The sequence below is a fragment of the Mytilus californianus genome, unplaced genomic scaffold (genome assembly GCF_021869535.1).
Source record: "Mytilus californianus isolate M0D057914Y unplaced genomic scaffold, xbMytCali1.0.p SCAF_2, whole genome shotgun sequence".
In the NCBI taxonomy this organism is placed as follows: Eukaryota; Metazoa; Mollusca; class Bivalvia; order Mytilida; family Mytilidae; genus Mytilus; species Mytilus californianus.
In genome coordinates, this window is record NW_026262668.1 from 57,360,652 (window position 1) to 57,382,884 (window position 22,233).

Consider the following 22,233-nt stretch of genomic DNA (forward strand, 5'->3'; position numbering starts at 1 on the left):
CTTTAAAAGATAGACAGAATGTGTAAAAAATATAATCAAAATATTAAGATCACCAAGTAAGTCAACATGGTCATAATCGTGAGTTGATTTCTAATGGGAGTTGTTATCCTTGCATAAGAAGTTACAGCCATTCTGGAGGTTTTGTAGATAGAAATTAAGGTAGAAAAATAGATACTGTAGAAAAGCAAAAAAAGATCTACAAATTAGTATAATGACAGAAAGTGCCAGTTGACTTCTTATAGTTGTTGCCCTTGAATGTCGATTTTTGCACATTTTTTAAATTTTAGCTGGAAGCTATGAGAGATAGCGATCAGCAAAATAAGATATTCCATTAAGTACACAAACCGAAATCGTCAGTCGATCCTTAATAGGAGTTAAAAGAAGTTTTTGCCAATTTTAAGTGTTTTATCCCGAATATCTTAAAAACGTTAGTATATACAATTCAGGAGAGATGAACTGCAAAAATTATCAGCAACACGAGATCTGCAAATAAGTAAAACGAATGAAATGGTTAATAGACTCCTTACAGAAGTGGTTATTGACCTTAATTAAAATTTAAACCATTTTATTTTACATTTTTTATTATCATCTTAAAAACTTAAATGGATACACAGAAAACGGTCCATGAAAAATGACCAGGAAGACAAGAATCTGGCACTCACCTTTTCCTAAAAAAATAATATTTTTATTTGTGCCATGCAAAAACAATTCCCGTCTGATGAGAAAAACAATTTTGGCAAATTAGTAAAAGTTATAGCGTGTCTTTCTATGTTGTAATGTTACACTATTATTTTAGGTTAGGGTGAAGGTTGGCGCCTGTTAAAACGTTTAAATTCGCTGCATTTGTTAGCACCTGTCCTTAGTCAGGAACCTGTTTCAGTGGTTGTCGTTTGTTGATGTGGTTCTTAAGTGTTTCTCGTTTCTCGTTTTTTATATAGATTAGACCGTTGGTTTTCCTGTTTGAATTGTTTTACACTAGTCATTTTGGGGCCCTTTATAGCTTGCTGTTCGGTGTGAGCCAAGGCTCCGTGTTGAAGGCCGTACTTTGACCTATAATTGTTTACTTTATACACATTGTGACTTGGATGGAGAGTTGTCTCATTGGCACTCATACCACATCTTCTTATTCCTATATTTTAGTCGTAGAAGTTATAGCAGTAGTGGTGGTATTGAAATGATATCTTCTTTTATTTAAAATGATCAAAAGCATAATTCCTGGATATATACTGTACACTCTAACATTTTTTTGATTATTTATCATTTAGATGGTTTTGAGAAGCCTTTATCATGGAAGGAAGCAAGAAGAGTATGTAATAGAAATAACAAGATTTTGTCACCTTCGAAGTCGGCCCTTCAAGAATTAAAATCCCACTACAGAACTAATAATTCTTTATGGACATCTAATTATGTTCTTCATTTAGGATGCAATCGCGGTACCGGTAAGAACATTAAGATTTGCCCGTTTCGACACGCTTTGTTTTACTTAAAAGCATATATCATTTATAAAATCTTATAATTTTAAAGACAAAATATTACATTCTAGCAATGATCATAAATCTGATTATCATCTTTTTTAAATTTCTTTTCTCATTCCAATTATAATGTTGATGATCATTTTGTCTTTATAGTGTTAAAGGTATGTAATTTTTTCCAGGGTCTTGTCTTGGTTTATATATTGAAAAAGTTCCACAGAATGAATCTTACCTAGGCTTATGTCAGCATGGTGAGTGTATAGTCAGGAATTTTTAAGTTTTACAGTTTTAAAAAAATATTATTTAAGAATAAGAATAAACGATTTTTTGACGTTTTAAGAAAGAATATAATTACTAAATAGGTGTATAAAATAAACACCAAGGCGACATTAAAAACTCATAATTCGGGGAACAACTGACAAGCCATCATGGCGAAAACCGAAAGACGGCGAAAAGAAAAACAATTTTACATAGCACTACATAGAAAACTAAAGACCGAGCAACACAAACCCCACCAACAAACTTGGGGTTCACTCCCGTGCTTCGATAAGGTAATCAGATCCTGTTTTACTAGTGGAACCCATTATATTGCTCATGGTAAGTATAAATTCGGTGATGTAACAATCGAGGAAAACAAGACGGAATTGTAGTGACGACACTTGGAACATAGTCACCTGTGATACAGATATTCCGCAACAGTCTACCAATTTGTATTTGGGACCAGTGTCCGTAAAATTTCCCAGAGATCATTTCAACTTTACTTTTCAGTCTTTTATTGACGAAAGTCGCGTCTCGCGCCAGACTTAAATTTTCTCAATCCTGATATCTATGACGAGTAATTCAAATTTGTACACAAATATGTATGTTGGGCATTTTACACCGATTAACGTCGACACTGACACAAAGCAAACAATACATTAAATTTTCGTGGTCGGTAAGGACATGATAAATAATAAATTAAGCTCACTTTACCTTAATTGATATTTTGCTTATTTTTAACAGATTCTTCAGTAACTGCTTCTCAGAACAAAACCAGTTTTCAAATTGGTTTCAAAAGTGACTATGAGAGAAATTGCAGAAAAGGTAACCTGGTTGATATTATCAACATGGCGAAACTTCATATTGCAATGGAAGAGATGAAATGGAATACAAAATACTGGATCAATTCTATAAGTCTTAGTATGTTGAAGGTTATAATGCTTGCTGTTCTCGTAATAACATTAACGATACCAATTTTAGTGTACCAGATGCAATGTTTGGCGATTCAGTTATGCTCGAGGCAAAAGTATTTGAAGATCTAAATCCTTATACATACGTCGAAGAGCTAATTGAAGTGGGTCTCATGGGGTGTAAGCGTGATCCGGGATTGGCCTATTTATTGTAAGCGTGACACGTTAAAGTCAAATTATTTTGCGTGAAAACGGGAAACGAAGTCGGGCGGGACATGTGAAATTACAAGCCCTATAATTACAATGATAAGCGGGATACGGGATTCTGACAAATCAATAAGCGGGATCCAGGATCAGACCCCCCTCCCAATGAGATCCCCATTAAAGCGTAATTTTTATTTAGATTTGCCTCTTTCGTTTACCAGGAAAATTTTAGCGGTCTGTGAAAATGCCATCTTTTATCATTCCATTATGACATATCTTAATTTCTTATCAATTAATGACATCTTTTCTTCATTGCTTTTTAGATATTGATAGTTTTGTTGTCCTATGTATGCTATTCAACAAATTTCCAAACAGAACGGGAAATTATGAAACGCTGACCTCTACTGCGTGTAAAGAAAAATATGCATTTGTATGTTCAGAAGGTATATGTCTTATTTATTCTAAAGCTACATTAAAAACAGATGTAAAGAGACAACGCTTTATTTAAGTCATGAATCTTTCAAAAAGAGAGACACCACATATGAATAATGTCTTATCAAGTATACTTTACTCATTTCATTATAGGAATATGCAATCGCGCACAAATTTACAAGTATGAAGTGTACCGGTATTACCATATATATTGATAACTATTGTCCAATTGTCTACATGTAACAATGTATATTAGCATAATTTGAAGAAAAAAGTGTAAAACATTTCACAGCGTTTATTTGCGAAAGATGCAGAAAGTCTTTTATACAGAAAAAATGGACGACAAATTCCTTAGTTGCGGCTTTTAATAATTAAGATTTTAGAAGTTATTAATTAGTTGGATAAAAAAAAAGATAACTGAAAACGTAATTTGTGGAATTTTTGAATACTAGTAACACTGTTTTTCTCTTTTAACTAAATTTCCATTTAAAGATTTTTCTGGAGTATGCATCACCTTACGTGCTATTTTGAAAATGAGAAAGTTACAGTTACGAAATTGAAATGGTTTCGATATACCAATAGCTTAAGAAAAAAATTATTGTTCAGAAAGTTTATTATTGTACAATGCATCTTACAGAAAAGTAATTTGAAAACTATTATAACATTCGCTGTTGCAGTTTAGATTACACGAATTGAAATACCTTCACAGAATTTGAAGCTTTAGTTATTTTAATCAGATAAACCGTAAGATGAAAACGTCATTCACCACATTGGTATATTTCAAGCTATAACTTGCAACACCAAGTAGAATTGATTGGTGATAATATTTGAGATCTAATGATTTAAATCTTCATATCAAAATGCTAGCATGATGTTTGCTCTGATAATTCTTTGACCGTGCACCGACAATGACGTGTATTTGATTGCAGTGCACGCGTTGATTTTCTGCACTAAGAGATAATAGAATCTATCATTAAACTTACATAACACAGTATAAGTTCAGTAAATTCTTCTGTTATTTTATTATTTCCTTCACCGGAGACCAAGATTTAAGCTGAGTAGAAAACCCTGGAACGTTACAATATGTATATCATACATTGCCAAAATAAGTTTTCACAGCAATACTTTTTTCGAAAGATAAAACGTCTTCCAACGATAATTATTAAGGTTTAGAGTCGTAATTCAAAGTATGGTGACTATGTTGAACGCGTGTATCATATCGTACTAGATACAATAAATAGAAATTTGGTGTGGTATGAGTGCCCATGAGACAACTCTCCATCCAAGTCACAATGTGTAAAAAGTAAACGATTATAGGTCAAAGTACGGCCTTCAACACGAACCTTTGCTCACACCGAATAGCAAGCTACAAAGGGCCCAAAAAAGCTTATTGTAAAACAATTCAAACAGGAAATCCAACGGTCTAATCCATATAAAAAACGAGAAACGAGAAACACTTTTGAACCACATCAACAAACGACAACCACAGAACAACACCTGAGGGAACCTTTTACCTGAGGTCCTACATCAGTGGACCTTTTATCCACCTGCACTTAGAACAGGTGCAAACAAATGCAGCGGGTTTAAACGTTTTAACAGGCACCAACCTTCACCCTAACCTGGAACAGTAGTGTAGCATTACAACATAGAACGATACACTACAAAATATCAATTGAAATGGCTTAACTCAATCAAAAAGATATATTAACAAAAACAAGTAAACATGGTACAATCAAAAACCTGATAATAAATTGTTCAAATAAGGCCTTCGAAAATAGTGGAATTAATTACTTTTGGAGTGTCAAGAACTCGTTGGAAGTACTTGATAAATTGCATGCATATATTGGTGATTTTGAATCTGTTCAAAGTTTTGATTTTTCTACCCTATATACCACATTGCCTCACATTCTCATTAAGAAAAAATTCACACACCTAATTAAATGGGCATTTAAAAAGTCAGAATGTGAATATATATGTTCAAACTCTTTTAGGTCATTTTTTAGTAGCAATAAACAAAAAAACTATGTCAATTGGACATGCTTTGATACTATATATGCCCTTGAATTTTTACTAGATAACATTTTTGTTCGCTTTGAAGATTCCGTATATCGTCAGGTTATCGGAATTCCAATGGGGACTAACTGTGCACCACTTATTGCGGACCTTTTTTTTGTATTGCTATGAGTTACAATTTATGACAAAAATCAGCAAAGATCCATCGAAACAACATCTGATACACAAATTTAATAATACTTTTAGATATTTGGATGATATTTTGGCTCTCAATAATGACGACTTCAGTATGTATACTAAAGAAATTTATCCTGTTGAACTTACTTTAAATAAAGCTAATACTAACAATGACCACTGCCCTTTCCTCGATCTTGATATCTATATCATTAACGGAAAGCTTAATACTAAAATATATGATAAAAGAGATGATTTTTCATTTCCTATCGTTAATTATCCATTTTTAGATGGTGACGTTCCCTTGTCACCATCTTACGGTGTTTATATATCTCAACTTGTACGATTCGCTCGTGTATGTAACAATGTTTTAGATTTTAACGAGAGAAATTTATGTATTACTGAAAAATTATTACACCAGGGTTTTCGATATCACAAACTAGTCAAAACACTTACTAAATTTTATCATCGGTATAAGGACATCATTCGTAAATATAGCTCAACATGCAGACTTCTTATACGTTCAGGTATTTCACATCCAATTTTTTATGGAAATATTCTTTATAAAGCACAAAAATGTCAGTATTCACCTCTGAAGCTAACAAAACCTTTAAATAGACTTATTAAGAAGGGATATAGTTACGATACTGTTGTCAGGTCATTAAAGATTACATATTTTGGCGTTAATATTGATTCACTTATAGGGTCTTTGCATCGGCACTAAACACATTTATTTAAAAACCAGTTGTTGGCATGACACGGGTTATGTTCTTCTCATATATGTTATGATGGTATGATACTAAACCCCTAACGGGAAGGATTGTGCCTGATATTCATATGATGAAGACATAATCTTTCAATCAGTTTAATTGAAGTCTGGAGCTGGCATGTCAGTTAACTGCTAGTAGTCTGTTGTTATTTATGTATTATTGTCATTTTATTTATTTCCTTTGGTTACATCTTCTGACATCAGACTCGGACTTCTCTTGAACTGAATTTTAATGTGCGTTTTGTTATGCGTTTAATTCTCTACATTCTAGAGGTATAGGGGGAGGGTTGAGATCTCATAAACATGTTTAACCCCGCCGCATTTTTGCGCCTGTCCCAAGTCAGGAGCCTCTAGCCTTTGTCAGTCTTGTATTATTTTCAATTTTAGTTTCTTGTGTACAATTTGGAGTTTAGTATGGCGTTCATTATCACTGAACTAGTATATATATTTGTTTAGGGGCCAGCTGAAGGACGCCTCCGGGTGCGGGAATTTCTCGCTGCATTGAAGACCTGTTGGTGACCTTCTGCTGTTGTCTGTTCTATGGTCGGGTTGTTGTCTCTTTGACACATTCCCCATTTCCATTCTCAAATTTATGCACTGATTTTAACGATATAAAGACATATGCATGATATATTTTTAACATCGCCATAAGGAATCGTGTATAATTAAAAAAAAATATGCGACCTTTTCAGGTTATAGTTATGGCACAGTTATTTCTAAAATAACATTTCTAAATAGTGCTGAACTTACAACACAAGCGCCGTTGAAAACAAATCAGTCTGGAGTCAACTCTTCCGACGGTAAGTTCCAGATAACAAAGCTGATTTTGATAAAAGATTTTTTTCTTAATGGTAGTACTAGTAAGTAGAAGTTTTTTTGTATTTGTTGAAAAATATTCACAATATACCGCCTACACCAAAACTATTAAAGCCCCGGGGATTCAGCAAATTGCAGCAGTATTGATTTTTTTTTATCACGTATGCATGTACAAAACGTGATTCTAAAATAGCCTTCTCTTTAAAATATTTAAGTCATGCATTCAACCAAAAACAAGCAAGAAAATATAGTTCATTTTAAATTTAGAACTTGAAGATTTTGATTATATGAATTTATAGCGCATTTAGTAAAAGTTATTATACAGTGACTAAAAAATAAAGACTATATATAATTTGCGAATCGAAATTGGGAAACTTTTACATTCAAAAACACTTTTATAATCAATTTTTATTGAGCAAGCAAATATTTTGACTTTTGATAGACACTATATATATACTATACAAACCTTCAAGCTTGTATCATTTGTTATATGTTGTATTTGAAGGAGGAATTGCATGGAAAGTTACTGCTATTACCTTGTCAGTGGGAGTGTTGTTGATTGGACTAGTTGTGATCTGCCTGATGTAAGATATTTTACACATTGTATAGTACAACTAACAATTTATAAACCATTGGTATGCTATTATTTGAAAAATTCGAAAAAACATATAATTGTAAATACACATCATCACATTTAGATATAGATGGTGAGTTGATATATTTCAAGTCTCATCAAATTAGTACATGTAAGTGTTAAATATAGTCAACAGTAATTTACCAATGTTCAATCATCATTAAAAATTCTAAAACTAAAAGAATCACCCAGATTGAATGAATATCCGGAGCCAAAAACATATTAACACAACCATGGTATGATTGTCAATCAGACAACTCTCCACCAAATACCAAATGATGTAGAAGCTATCAATATGTATTATGTCCGGTTGACAGTAATAGACACACGGAGTACATAACACTGTTCAAATGGTATTATAAAGTTGAGAAATTGAGACACTGTAACTAAAAACCAATGAAAGACCGAAAATCTTTAGCGTTAAATTCATGAGTGTAATAGTAAACAAATCAACGTAGTGTGAACAAGCTTATGCTTAAGCTTAGGGATACATAAACTAGTATCTTCATGTATCTTCTCAGCTGAGATGCGTAAAAAAAAGTCCGATAAAAAAACTGATCAAACAGATCAGATTTATATATTATCCTTAGTTTCAATTTTACAGGAATATTAAAGAGGATAATATTCCTAAAAAACCGGATTGTTGCGAGTAATTACAGTATAAAAGAGGGACGAAAGATACCAGAGGAACAGTCAAACTCATAGATCGAAAACAAACTGACAAAGCCATGGCCAAAAATGAAAAGACAAACAGACAAATAATAGTACAGATGACAAAATAGAAAACTAAAGAATAGGCAACACGAACCCCACCAAAAACTGGAGGTGATCTCAGGTGCTCCGGAAGGGTAAGCAGATCCTGCTCCACATGTGGCACCCGTCGTGTTGCTTATGTTATTACAAATCCGGTAAATAGTCTAATTCGGTAAGTCACATTTGTGAAAAAGGGAAGGGTATTGTAGTTACGACATAAGAAACATATCCGATATCATCTGTGACACGGTTATTCCATAACGGTCAACCAACTCGTGATGGCGTCCGTAAAATTTACGAAGGGATGATTTCAACTTCTCCATTTGAAACTCTTGGTTTAATAGCTTCCTTGTGAGCAGCAGTCCTCTATCAAGGAAATCATGATAAAAAATACAAGCCCGGGAATATCGTATCAATTGTGAGATATATACTCCGTATGCAGGCGCTGCTAAAATGTTGCTACATAGAAATGGAAAGTTTACAATTGGGAAGCTGAAATCATCTCTTTTGTCGTAAAGTTTTGTTTTCAACCGACCCTCATTGTCAATTTCTAGATGTAAGTCAAGATATGAGGCAGACTTAACTGTATATGTAAATGTATCTGAAATTGATTTAAAACATTTTACTGGATGCTTATTCTTGTTTTTGAGAATTTAGTATTACTTTTTCTTTTAAAGAGATTTGAAATTATTTCATACTAGAAGATTGTAAATATTATTTAAGTATGACGTTTTCCTGTTCTAGATGTTGTTATGTTGTTGTATATGGTTACCGTCAAATGATATATAGATATAAGAAGATGTGGTATGAGTGCCAATGAGACAACTCTCCATCCAAGTCAAAATTTAAAAAAGTAAACCATTATAGGTCAAAGTACGGTCTTCAACACGGAGCCTTGGCTCATGTATCCATAACAGCACTTATAAGTCTTAGAGACTTCACTAAATAGTCTACAAGATGGTTTTAGATAAACCGTGGGGATAATGGTTCATTTTGCAAAACCGTCTGTTTGTTATTATGGTAAAGTAATTTTTGAACATGGAGTATTTTGACTGGAATAGGTAATAGTTGTACCCTTTTTAGCTCATCTGGCCCAAAGGGCCAAGTGAGCTTTTCTCATCACTTGGCGTCCATCGTTCGTCGTCGACGTCGTCCGTCGTCCGTCGTCGTCCGGTAACTTTTACAAAAATCTTCTAATCTGAAACTACTGGACCAAATTTAACTAAACTTGTCTACAATCATCATTGGGGTATCTAGTTTTAAAAAATGTGTCCGATGACCCTGCCTGTCAACCAAGATGGCCGACTTGGCTTAAAATAGAACATAGGGGTAAAATGCAAGTTTTGTCTATTATTTTGAAAACCGTTATAAATAGGGAAAATATGACACATGCAAAAATGTTCAGATTGTTGAGCTCTACCAATTGTTCGTTTCCGTCAAAAACTGTCAGACGACGTCTTATAGGAGTTACTGCCCTTAAAAGACATTTTTTTTTCAATTTTGCCTATTATCTTGAAAACTATAATAGATAGAAAGACACTTAAATCTGCATAAATGATCAACAAGACAAGTTCTACAAATAAGTCGACTCCTTATTAGAGTTATTGACCTTTGATGACAATTTTACCAATCTTTTGCGTATTTGCCTTACATCTTAAAAACTATAATAGATAGATAGAAACTGAAATAAGCAAAAATGATCAGCAAATCAAGACCTACAATTAAGACATTATGGAGGAAATCATTTGACGACTCCTTATTTGAGTAATTGCCCTTTAATGACAATTTCTACCATTTTGTTTGCATTTTGCCTAACATGATAAAAATTGTAATAGATAAATAGACACTTTAAATCACAAAAAAATGATCAGCAAAGCAAGATCTACTAACAAGTCAAAGTTTCCTGATATAGTAAGTAGACTGTCACTATTCAAAGGAGTGATTGCCCTTAAATGAGGATTTTTTTACCCTTTTTTGTGTTTTGAGCAAAAACTAAAGAAGATAGAGAGTAACCAAACTGACTAAATGATCAGCAATACAAGATCAACAAAACAGATAGTTTTGCCATGATTCTATTCTCGTCTACAATGTTGGATGATTTCCTTTGTTGAATATGCACATAGACCAAGGTGAGCGACACAGGCTCTTTGGAGCTTCTAGTTTCTTCATATCATTAATCATGTCATTATTGTCGTAAGCATAACACAAATCGAAACTTTAATTATTTCTCTAGTCTGGATATCTTTATTATTGCTTTATACTAATCTGCCGACTATATAGCTATTTTCAACATATTTTGGAGGAAGTTTTCAGTTTCATTTACATATTTCATAATGAAAATAGCATTTTAAAAATTTTTGCGTCCGAAGCTATGTCATACTTGAATTTACCTTCATCGGGAACTCTAAAAGCCTAAAATTGTCTCTTTCAGTTATAGGGGCAAACTGTCATTTGGTAATTAGTCAGAGATGCAGCAACAAACAACGAATCTTGGAAAGTGGTATCAACGACACACCATAATAACATTAATGAGAAAAACGCAGAAATACTTGTTTCACTGTATTTTGAATGATGATGATGTTTGGTTTTCTATCCTGAAAAGATGATTTTGTTCAAGTTTTATGTTTTTTGCACAAAATAAAAGTCTTAATGTTCTCATATTGTTTAGTGGTCAAAGCCTGTAACGCATCCAAATTATTACAACGTAAATTAAAGTCACTTACGTTGAAAGCACTTTCATCAGCACATTATCAAAGCAGCGATACAACATTATACGCAAACAAGTCAATAAAACGGAAATAATATTTATATTCTGTCTTGTAGAACTTGCAGCTGAAATATGTTGACGACAATAAAAATCATCGAGTTATTTTATTCCAAAGGAAAAAAACTGCCCAATCACGAAAAACCTCTTAAAACAAAACATTCCTTTCAAAATATCACCCGATAACCAAAATGTGAACAGTTTAATCATCAGACAAAAGAATAAATCATGGTCTTCATATAGTTTACAAAACACAATTAGATCTGTTTGAACGAAATATATGATCGAAACGTACGATTAGCTGCAAAATTTATCCGAATTCCCTTGGATGGCTATACCTTCCTGATGAATTTAATTTTTCTAGCGAAATATTGTGTGAATCTTTAAAATATAAAACATATTTTTATCACACTCATTAGCGTGTTTATATACATTGTAACAAGTTCGAGATTGGTTAAATCCGAGAATCCGCTAGTAACGTTGTAAGAATCTGTTTCTCTAATAATCATCTAATTTTTTTTATTTTGATAAACGAAAATTCCCTTCGAGTGCAATCCATATTCTGGATTTTTAAGTCATACAAATGTAAAGATGTCAGTTTTTCTAACACCTGTTAGCACATTTCGAGTCATCCAGAGAGCTGACAAAGGTTGTGACCTTAATTTAACTTTGCAAATCATCCAGTGAGATCATCGGTATTCCATTTTTACCAATGGGTCCAGAAAGGGTTAAATTGCCAAAGAAGTAGAGAAATATATAATTTATACATATGCAGGTGCTGCTCAGAGGATGGACGACACTCTGCACACGGCATATTATTAATCGGTCGCGGTGATAATGTGTCATTTATTACAAGCAGTCCGTGGCGTGAACATCACCTGGACATCCGAAATTTGTGGACTGAGATTATAAATATAATCAGTTATATACAGTTGTAATGGTTATACAATATGCATCCATGTACACATTATAAACGAATTTGTAATTGTCATTTTTTTGTCCGGAATATACATTCTTGTCATATATACCCGTATTAAACTGCTTATCCCCGAGGGCTTATTTCATACGGCATGGACATTAATAGAATTCATTTGATTAATTTTAAGGTCTTATTTGGAACCACATTTGATTAATTACAAAACTATTAATATTGTATGCATTCTTCATTTATCTGTACAAAAATAAAAAACGAGAAAACATAATTAGAGAACGAAGCCGACCAATACACAAATTATACACAATTTTAAAAAGCTGTTTTATTACATGGTTTTTAAGAGGTGAAACATTTTCATTATATTTTGAATATAATCAAAATACACAAAAAATGTATTTTTTTATGCATAAGGTTAGTATATTTACTCACGTATTTGACAAATATATTTGAATATTTTATTTGAAGCCGACCAATACACAAACTATACACAATTTAAATAAGCTGTTTTATTACATGGCTTTTATTGGGTGAAACAATTTCATTATATCTTGAATATAATCAAAATACACAATTTATTTTTTAGTTTTTATGCATAAGGTTAGTATTTACTGATCTTTTCTCGCGTATTTGACAAATATATTTGGACATTTTATTTGAAAATCGTCGTTTTTTAGCGTCGTACTATGCAGCAACGGGTGGAGACTTAAGGAGACCTTCAATGTGTTAGGATGTATGAACAATATTCTTTAACTGTTATAAATTTCAATAACTTCTACTGGCGAACTAACGTAATATTAACAAAAACTTGTGCTTCATATTTTTATAGACATCGAATAAAATTCACGCCATTACGGAATATAATCTTCAAAGATACAATTTACCATGAAAAGTTTTGCACACGGCACCTACACTGTCGTCCCTCTTCTAGGTGCTGATTAAATGTGTTTGTTTATATCATGATATACATGTATCAAAGATCACATTAAGAAAATGTTGTTATCGTTATGTTACTGGTAACATTGTTTTTAATCTATTAAGTGTTGTTTTGATTTTCTAAATTATAAACAGCGATTTTATCAGCAATCAAAGCCGGGCTTCAGAGTTATTGTGAATCTTCCTACTCTATGGGCTGTGTGAATCAGGTGCTGATCATGACTAAACTTGTCAACCTGTACCTTTATTCATATGAGGCAGACTTCATACAGGAGCTTCTGAGGAAGAATGAAAATAAGTTTCATTATCCTTGTTTCAAGTCCCGCTATTTAAATGATGTATTCTCACTAAATAATCAAAAGTATGGTGACTATGTTGAACGCATGTTTCCCACTTAATAGTCAAAAGTTTGGTGACTATGAGAGGATTTTTCCCATCAAATAAAGGATACAACAGATACAGTTTAGTCTGTCTCATATCTCAAGCTGAGTTCAGATTCTAAGTTGTTAACTTTCCATTTCTATGTAGCAAAATTCCAGCAGCACCTGCATATGAAGTATGTATCTCATAGCTGGTACAATATTTAATAGTTTGCATTTTCTTTCGCTGTTTCCTTGATAGAGGGATGCTGCTTGCAAGGAAGCTATCAAACCAAAAGTTCCAAATGGAGAAACACGAGCCACATGTGGACAAGGCTTTGTTTACCCTTCCAGAGCGCCCAAGTTTTTTGGTGGGGTTCGTATTGCTCAGTTTTTCGTAATATATGTTGTGTTTTGTTGGCTGTTGTTTGTATGTTGGTCGTTTTTGCCATGAAATTGTCAGTTCGTTTTCGACTTTATGAGTTTGAATATCTTCCACCTCTCTTTTAATTCTACTTATAATAATTGAACCTTTTTAAATTGTTATAGAAATTGTGCTTATTGTCGATTTACAAGGTGCAAATTGAATGCTGAATTTAAGTGAAAGCTAACCTTTATTAAAGGTGTAATATCACCAAAACTTAATATGTTACATCCGGGTCAAAAAAAATATTCCTTTGAATTTGATAGTGGAAGGAAATTAACCCTGCATTTCTTTGCAGAAAAAAATCTGAGTCGTAAATATATATCTTGGGTGTTTCATTCGTTTTTTAATTTGGTGTTTCTAAAAATTATTTTGGAAATTTAAGGTGACATGGTTAGTGGTTACTAAAGCTTGTCAACAGGTAAATCAAAGTACTGAAGTACTGAACATCGGATGACCGCAAATTCTGGTGGATGGTCACAAGCACTTGTCTCAGAAAAAAAATCACATCTCTATACCTGAAAGTTAGGTTAAGGAACATAGATATATTTTTTTCTGAGACAAGTTCCTGTGTGGATGATGAATAAATGACAAAGAATTCAACCTCGCCGTTATAACTATTATATTGTAGTGATATAATCATTTGTTATCAGTATACTCTAGTTTGTTGTTATATATATTATATTAATATTTGTATAACAGTTATATATAATTTTCATCCATTTGTATATCATTCTATTCTACTATTCTAATGATAGTGCAGTGCAAGTGCATGGTGGACACTCTTCTGTAATAATTCGTTTTTCATTAATAGATTGGATTTGAGTAGGCATTCATATTTTACCGCGTTTGTTACAAAACGTTCTTGAGATATTCTTCCGCATTAACTTCTGCGTTAACACAAATTTTCGGTATTCTTGATTTGTTATTGATATATATATTTCTCACGACAAAACATTTTCATATCATTTATCTATGTTCTTAAAAATTATTTTCATGAATATTTGTTGATGAAATAAATATATAACAAGCAATAAGGAATATTATTTTGCACTCGATAATATCCGCGTCATTATACGAAATACGTTCGGTTATCAGTCAAAAACGCAAGTCATGTGGGTAGAAATGTCTGCGGCAACATAACACCGGAATGCCCTCAAGGTCATCCGCTTTAAAAAGGGGTGCGAATTTTATTAGTTGACTTCCGATTATGGTTTTTATCTTATGATGCAATGAAATTGTAATTAAAATTTTCAATTTAGTACTTTATCCATACCAAGTATTTTTTTATTTGGAACAAAGATAAATTCTGCACAATTTTTTAAATAATAACTAATAAAGAGGAAACACAACGGTGGTATTACTCCTAAAGTACATACATTCATAATGATCTTATCGTTTCTATTGATGCATCATATCAGTTGATGCATCATATCAGTTGATGCATCATATCAGTTGATGCGATTCCTAATTTCCTGTCCAAGAACTTTATTCATGCAAACGAAAGTCTGTTTTATTTAGCAAATGATAGTACTAAGAAGAATTAAATAGACACTTAACCATTCTTATTCTTTAATAACGTCTGCAGTCTTACAAGTTTTGGTAGAAAGAAATGAAACAGTGATGTTTATCGAAAATATCACACAGAGATGCTATGGAATTTTCCATTGCAAAACACGGGACCAGATTAAATCTTGTGCATGTCTTTTGAAATTTTTAAAGTATGATTAAGAATTGCATAAAAAAAAAACTCCAAAATTTGGTGAGACGTAAAACGGAAGTTAAGCGTCCTGTATTTGATTGGTATGTAATGGCGTATGCACTGCATGAAAACGAGCGTTTATCATCGAGGAAACGTTGTCAGCATTGTATATATTAGGGCTCAGCCTGATTTGGTCATACCATTTAATTATCAATTTTTTTTTATTGCAAAATTAGGCATATGTTTATATCACAGGTTAACTATGCAACACTTGCCATTGGGATGAATAAGTCGATCAAGGGGACACTTATATTAATTACAAAGGTAACGAGTAAGAAGGACATACAACCAGGGAACGATGTTATAAAAACAAAACACGTAAATTGAAGCTAAAGCATCTCTAAAAGATAAAGAATGATAATAACTCACTGTTACTATTTATAAATTTCGTGCATCCGAAGCACCTTTCTTCATGGATTTAAAACAGCAACAGGAACGCCCTAATCTCTAAACATGTAAATATCAGGGATGGTTAAATAGGTAGAAACGTTAAGAGCTATATGAACGAAAAGTAACTCCAACGAATAGCATATAATGTGAACTGTGCCTGAGAAAGTTGGAACCTTAGTTTTAAAAAATTTATTAATATATTAACGGATTTAAGAAAAATGTGTTATAAAAATCATGACAGTACCAAAGTACTGATTACTTTGCTAATCATTCCCATGGGTATTTACAGTCCACCAGCAGTTGGTTAGACCCAGTGATACATATGTAGGTAGAAAATAAGTGTAAGAAAATAACCTTGTTACACCACTGTCCCAGATTAGGGACATGTTTAACCCCGCCATATTCTTTATGTGCATGTCCCAAGTCAAGAGCCTGTAGTGCAGTGGTTGTCGTTAGTTCGTGAATGTCATATTTGTTTTTTCGTCAATTGTTTTGTTATAAATTAGGCCGTAAGTTTTCTTAATTGTATTGTTCATATTTTTCATGTCGGGGCCTTTTATAGCCAACTACACGGTATGGGTTTACTCATTATTGAAGGCCTTACGATTGCCTATAATTGCTTACATCCACTTTATTTGAACTCTGCTGGATAGTTGTCTCTGCTGTTTATCATTTGTCATGTTGTAAATATGTAGATGTGGTATGAGTGCCAATGAGACAACTATCCATCCAAGTCACAATGTGAATAAAGAAAACAATTATAGGCTAAAGTACTGCCTTCAACACCGAGCCTTGAATCACACCGAACAGCAAGCTATAAAGGGCCCCAAAAATGACTAGTGTACAATTCAGACAGGAAAACCAACGGTCTAATCTATATAAAAAACGAGAAACACTTACGAACCACACAAACAAACGACAACCACTGAACAACAGGCTCCTGACTTAGGACAGGTGCATAAAAATGTTTACACGTTTTAACAGGCACCAACCTTCACCCTAACCTGAAACAGTGGTGTAACATTACAACATAAAAAGACACACAATAAATTATCAATTGAAATAGCTTAACTCGATCATATAGCATATTTAATGCTTTCTGCAATAAAGTATTCATTCATTCATTCATTCATTTGCAATCATACCACATCTCCTTATTATTATAGTGGGATACATGCACAGATGTAAATTTCCAAAAACCTAAAAATTGCATGGTTTAACGAGTACATTAGATATCAAAGTATGTCCCATGCGGTTACCTAGATTAATTAAAAATTATATCTTATATCTCGTTGTTACTATCGGGTGCAAACCCTTCCACAAACAAAATGAAATATCGAGATGTATGATGGTGTGGATGGGGTTTACAGAAAAGAAAAACATGGTCAAACATGTTTATAATAGATCTAGAGAATAATGGTGTGCTAAAATATAAAGAAAATAATGGGCAAAAAGAACCATCGGCACTTAAAGTTAACCAGCGAAAGACGTTAACTACCGAGGGTCGTTTTTTAGACACGCGCAGTGCAACAATGCACGCCTACTTTTGGAGCTCTCTAGTATGAAGATAAGAAAAGTATACGGAATTGAGGGACTGTCGACAATGTTTTATCATTGTTCTTGGTTTACAGACGTTTCCCGTAAATAAACTGGACCCCTGTTGTATTTATTTATCGCTGCACTACGATGGAATGGCGGACCAGTTTAAACATGGTAAACAGATACACAGCTGATTAAAGTAACATGTAAGAAGAAATGAGTTAACTATTGTTTATATTAGAGACGAGAATGCCTCGTGTTTTGTTCTGCTCAGAAAAGCAGTCCTGAACCTTGGAGTTTATGGTTAGATTTTAATTCTTTCTTGAATCATAACTGGATAAATTTGATATAGGTAACAAACACTCCCCCTTTTTAAAAAAATAACTCGAGAACCACACATCGGCCATCGCCCTCGCTGCACAAAGTAACGATAGCCAATCTGTATCTGTATCGAGATAAATTCTGCCAATGTAGGCACACCTCCAATGGAGTTGAATATATATAATATCCTTCACCACACAATATAATAATACGCAATGAATGTCTAATCCAATTATGAATACTTAGTAAAAATGACTTCTGTACCGACACCGTTATGTACAATTAATATATAAATTGACAATAAAAAGATAAAATCTTTCTTTAATTTTAATCTGTATGCACCCATATAATAACCAAATTTATTATTGGTTGATAACCGTCTATTTGATTCGATTACAACTGATGATACCTGTGGAGATTCCCACCCTGATCATCAGCTTAATGTCATTTATACTGCACTCGTTCTATTTGAGCAGTCAAAATGCGTTGACTGTATATTTCTATGTCATATACAGTCACTGACCCGATATCACTTTTCCTCATGAATATTTAAATAGAAGTTGCCGAAACTATATCTAATTATTCATACGACCTCTTCAACCTGTTCTTGTTTCCAATGAATACAATGAAGCGTGGAACGACCCAAACTTATTTCTTTTGCAATTTTTGGAAAAACATATTTCACTTGTTAATATTTTTTGTTTGAAACCTATAAATCATTATGTTTTATGCTTATTGTTGATATTTTAGTCCATACTCAAACGAATTGAATTCGTTCACCATCGATTGCGGGTTTCAACAGGTAATGTACATTTCATTGCGTTGTCTATTTCTCCGCCTCATACCGGTATGAGGCCTTTTCAAAGGGGGATTTTTCCCAATATTTAAATCAAATAAATAACATTTACACATTAAACAACAATTGAAAATGTTTTTTTCTAGATTGCAGTATAAAGACAATAATAGTGCATTGACTTGACATATCAACGATATAAGGATTCGGCCCGAAACGGGGAAAAAGCTCGGCAGAGCCTCGCATTTCCCCGTTTCTAAGCCTCATCCTTATATCGTTGATATGTCAAGTCAATGCACTATTATTGTCTATATATAGTTTACTTTATATTTACTTCTCATGAAAGATTGTTTTCTTTTCAAATTTTTGTTGTTTGGTTAGCAGTTCATACCGCTTCATATGCAGATTGTTAATAAGCTGTCTACACACACTCTCTAGTTGTCCAGTCATATTTTGAACAATTTCATTGTTACGTTTATCCACAGTATAGTAGAAAGGATTAACTATTAGCTGAACTAAGTCTACTTCCTCTACAAAGCAAGATTTTGCTAAAAGTTCACTTCCCATATCAATTATTATCTCCATCAGTCTTTTCCTGTCGGTTTCAAGTGACTCACATGTTAGTAAAAAATGTGACAAGATTTCAGGACTCTCATTACAAAGTTTACAGGTTGGACTGACTTTGTTTTTATTGAATGATGTTCGATTCGATTGAAATATATATGTTCCTGTAGCAATTTTGGTTCTTGTAGGAATCCTTACAATGTCTCTATTGTTGGCTGTTTTTGTAGTGATCAATGGGTGTATTTTCCCAATAGAATATTGACAATTTATATACCGAAGAGTTGAGTACATCTTTGAGTCATCAAGAATTTTATTGGTCCAGTAGCTTTGCACTTAATTGTTTATAAAGGATTTCCATTTTGTTTTTGTTAGTGGATTGTCCAGAAAGTTTTCTATATTTTCTATATTATATAACAAACAGAGTTTTTTAATATCAATGAACCAACTGTTACTATTGAAAAATTTTAATTTAAGCTGCCTTTCCGCTATTCTCCACACATTTGAAGTTTTTTCTGATCTCGTGATGGTCCCAAATAATGTCAAAATTTTGATATGTAACTCAGCTTCAATAGGTATCATGCCAGAGAGTATATAAATGGCTGGGTCTGCTGTATTTGTAGATAATGATAGTAGCTGTTTTAATAATTTCTTGTGGTATAGATTAAGAGTTGTTAGAGATTTTCCTTTTGGGATCAAAATTTCTAGTCCATAAGTAAAAATAGGTACTGTAAATTCTGAAATTATTGCGATGTTTTTATTATTGCGAAAAATGCGACAGGGTTATAATCGCAATAATCTAAACTCGCATTTTGAAATTTTTTATATGAATTAAACAGGATTTTTCTCAATATCGCAAAAATTTAAATCGCATTTTAGTCTAAAATGACAAAATCGCAATAATAAATGCACGCAATAATTTCTGAATTTACAGTAGTACAAAAGTTTTAACTAGTGAGAGAATTGTTTCTGGGTCCAAACCGTTGGTTCCATGTAGACCTGATCCCATTAAACTATATAAAGTGCGTCTTGCTTTTTTGATGTTTTCTTCAACTGTTAACTGGACTGAGTTTTTTTCAGATTTATGTATTCCAATGTGTGTTGCTGTTTTAACTACTGGCATTGGCTTATCATCCATATTCCAAAATCCTTCTCCAGTTTCTATGGTTGTTCTTACTGGCAGTATTACACTTTTAGTTGGTTGTAATAAGTATCCTTCTTTTCGACTGAAGTCAACTGCAATATCAACCATGGACTGTAGTGGATTTGTTGCTATAATAGCGACATCATCAGCGCAGGTAGGTGCACAACAGTTTATGTTACCAATTTTTCCGCCGAGTCCTGTTTCACACAAGAGGTTCAAGAGGTTGACATATACTTTATACAAGTCAGCAGATATAGCATCACCTTGACGTACTCCTTGTTCTACTAAGAAAGGTTCCGAAAGGTGACCATTCCATTTAATACATGTAGCAGCATTTTGGTAAAGATTTTGTATCATTAGTAGAGATTGATCAGATATTCCAATTTGGAAGAGTCTTCTAATGAGGTTTGCATGTACTACTACATCAAAGGCTGATTTCCCATCAAGCATAGCTATGTAAGTTGGTCTTTTTAGGTCTTTATTTTCTCTCTCAAACTCCTCTATGATGAGTTCACACATAAGTGGGGTGGTATCCTCGGTGAATCCACTTTGTAACGGGTTTTGAGATTCGATAATTTTTATATTTTCTCTTAGTTTCAAGATCTTTTCTATTATTTTCGATAAGGTTCGAGTGACAGTAATTCCACGGTAGTTAGTAGCATCTTTAATATTGCCTTTGTTTTTAAATATTGGAAATAATGTGCCAATTTTGAGTAGGTCTGGAACATAACAGTATTTAAATGACATATTTATTAGTTCACGTATATAAGCTTTCAGATCTTCACCACCATATATAATATTTTCTGCTGTGATTCCAAATGTCTGCTGCTTTGTTTTTGTTCAAACTTGATATTGCTTTTTCTAATTCTTCATCAGTCACTTGCATATGAATATATCTATTTTGACAAATATCAGATATAACTTTAGCTTCTTTTTCAACATTTTCCAAATGTTTATGATCGAACTTTGTATTGACAGACTTTTTAGCTAGTTCTCCAAAATGTATATGCCAGCTGTTAATAATTTGGTTGTCACTGTTATAAATTTGATTATCAACATTGAGCTCATCTATATGTTTTGACATTTTTCCTTTTTGATTTCTAATCATTCTAAAAAACGTTTTGGTATCTGTGACTTTAGAATCAATTAGTTTTTGCCTCTCATTTATTCTTCTAATTGCTATTTCTAAGCGACATTGCTTCCTCAGTTCGTAAGTTGTTAGCTTCTTTTGTTTCAGGTAGTAGTTGTGCAGATCATTAATGCTTTCGTTACTTTTCCAATTATAGAACGCAATTTTCTTGTTACTGATAGCTTTACGGATTTCCTCATTCATCACTTGTAATTTTGGCTTCTTTTTTCCTTTTTTTGATTTAGGAGCAATATCTTTTGTAGCTTTAATTATGATGTTATTTAAAGTGTTGAATCCGCTCTCAAGGTCTTCACGATTTTGTATTTTACATTTTGTTGAGCTAATTTCTGTAGAGATGAGGCTTGCATATTTTCCTGTATCAATTTTGTCCCATTTTATTCTTTTGTTAAATGTTTTTGCAGATGTTTGAGAGTTTTTAGTAATATTGAGCTTTTTCTGATGATGTAAAACAGACAATAACAGAGGATAGTGGTCCGAAACATTTGAAGTTACATTTAGTTTCTGTATATCTATTATGTTCTCTGAATATTTGTTTTGATAAAGAATAAAGTCAATGGCAGTGGCATCTTTTCCATTTGAATGTATAAAGGTAAGTCCAGTTTCTTTTGAAGATAGCTCATGGTCTTGCATAAAGTCATTGATATATTTCTTTCTTTGAGAGGAAGCACCATTAATTATGTCTTCATTAAAGTCTCCTCCTATAATTATCTGATGAGTATTGGA

The 22,233-nt window shown here is 32.9% G+C and overlaps 1 protein-coding gene across 3 annotated transcripts in view; it reads left to right on the forward strand.

Moving 5' to 3' along the window:
- Positions 1-11,094, forward strand: part of LOC127730100 (uncharacterized) — a 77,419-nt gene extending 66,325 nt beyond the window's left edge. Inside the window, exons 6-8 of one of the 3 annotated variants that reach the window (XM_052238187.1) lie at positions 6,926-7,033; positions 7,555-7,633; positions 10,868-11,094. In XM_052238187.1, the coding sequence (XP_052094147.1) occupies positions 6,926-7,033; positions 7,555-7,633; positions 10,868-10,898 (218 nt within the window). In that variant the 3' untranslated portion in view covers positions 10,899-11,094. The remainder of the gene's footprint in view (positions 1-6,925; positions 7,034-7,554; positions 7,634-10,867) is intronic. The other 2 variants (XM_052238186.1, XM_052238185.1) reach the window with 2 other exon arrangements.
- The last annotated feature ends 11,139 nt before the right edge of the window (positions 11,095-22,233 follow it).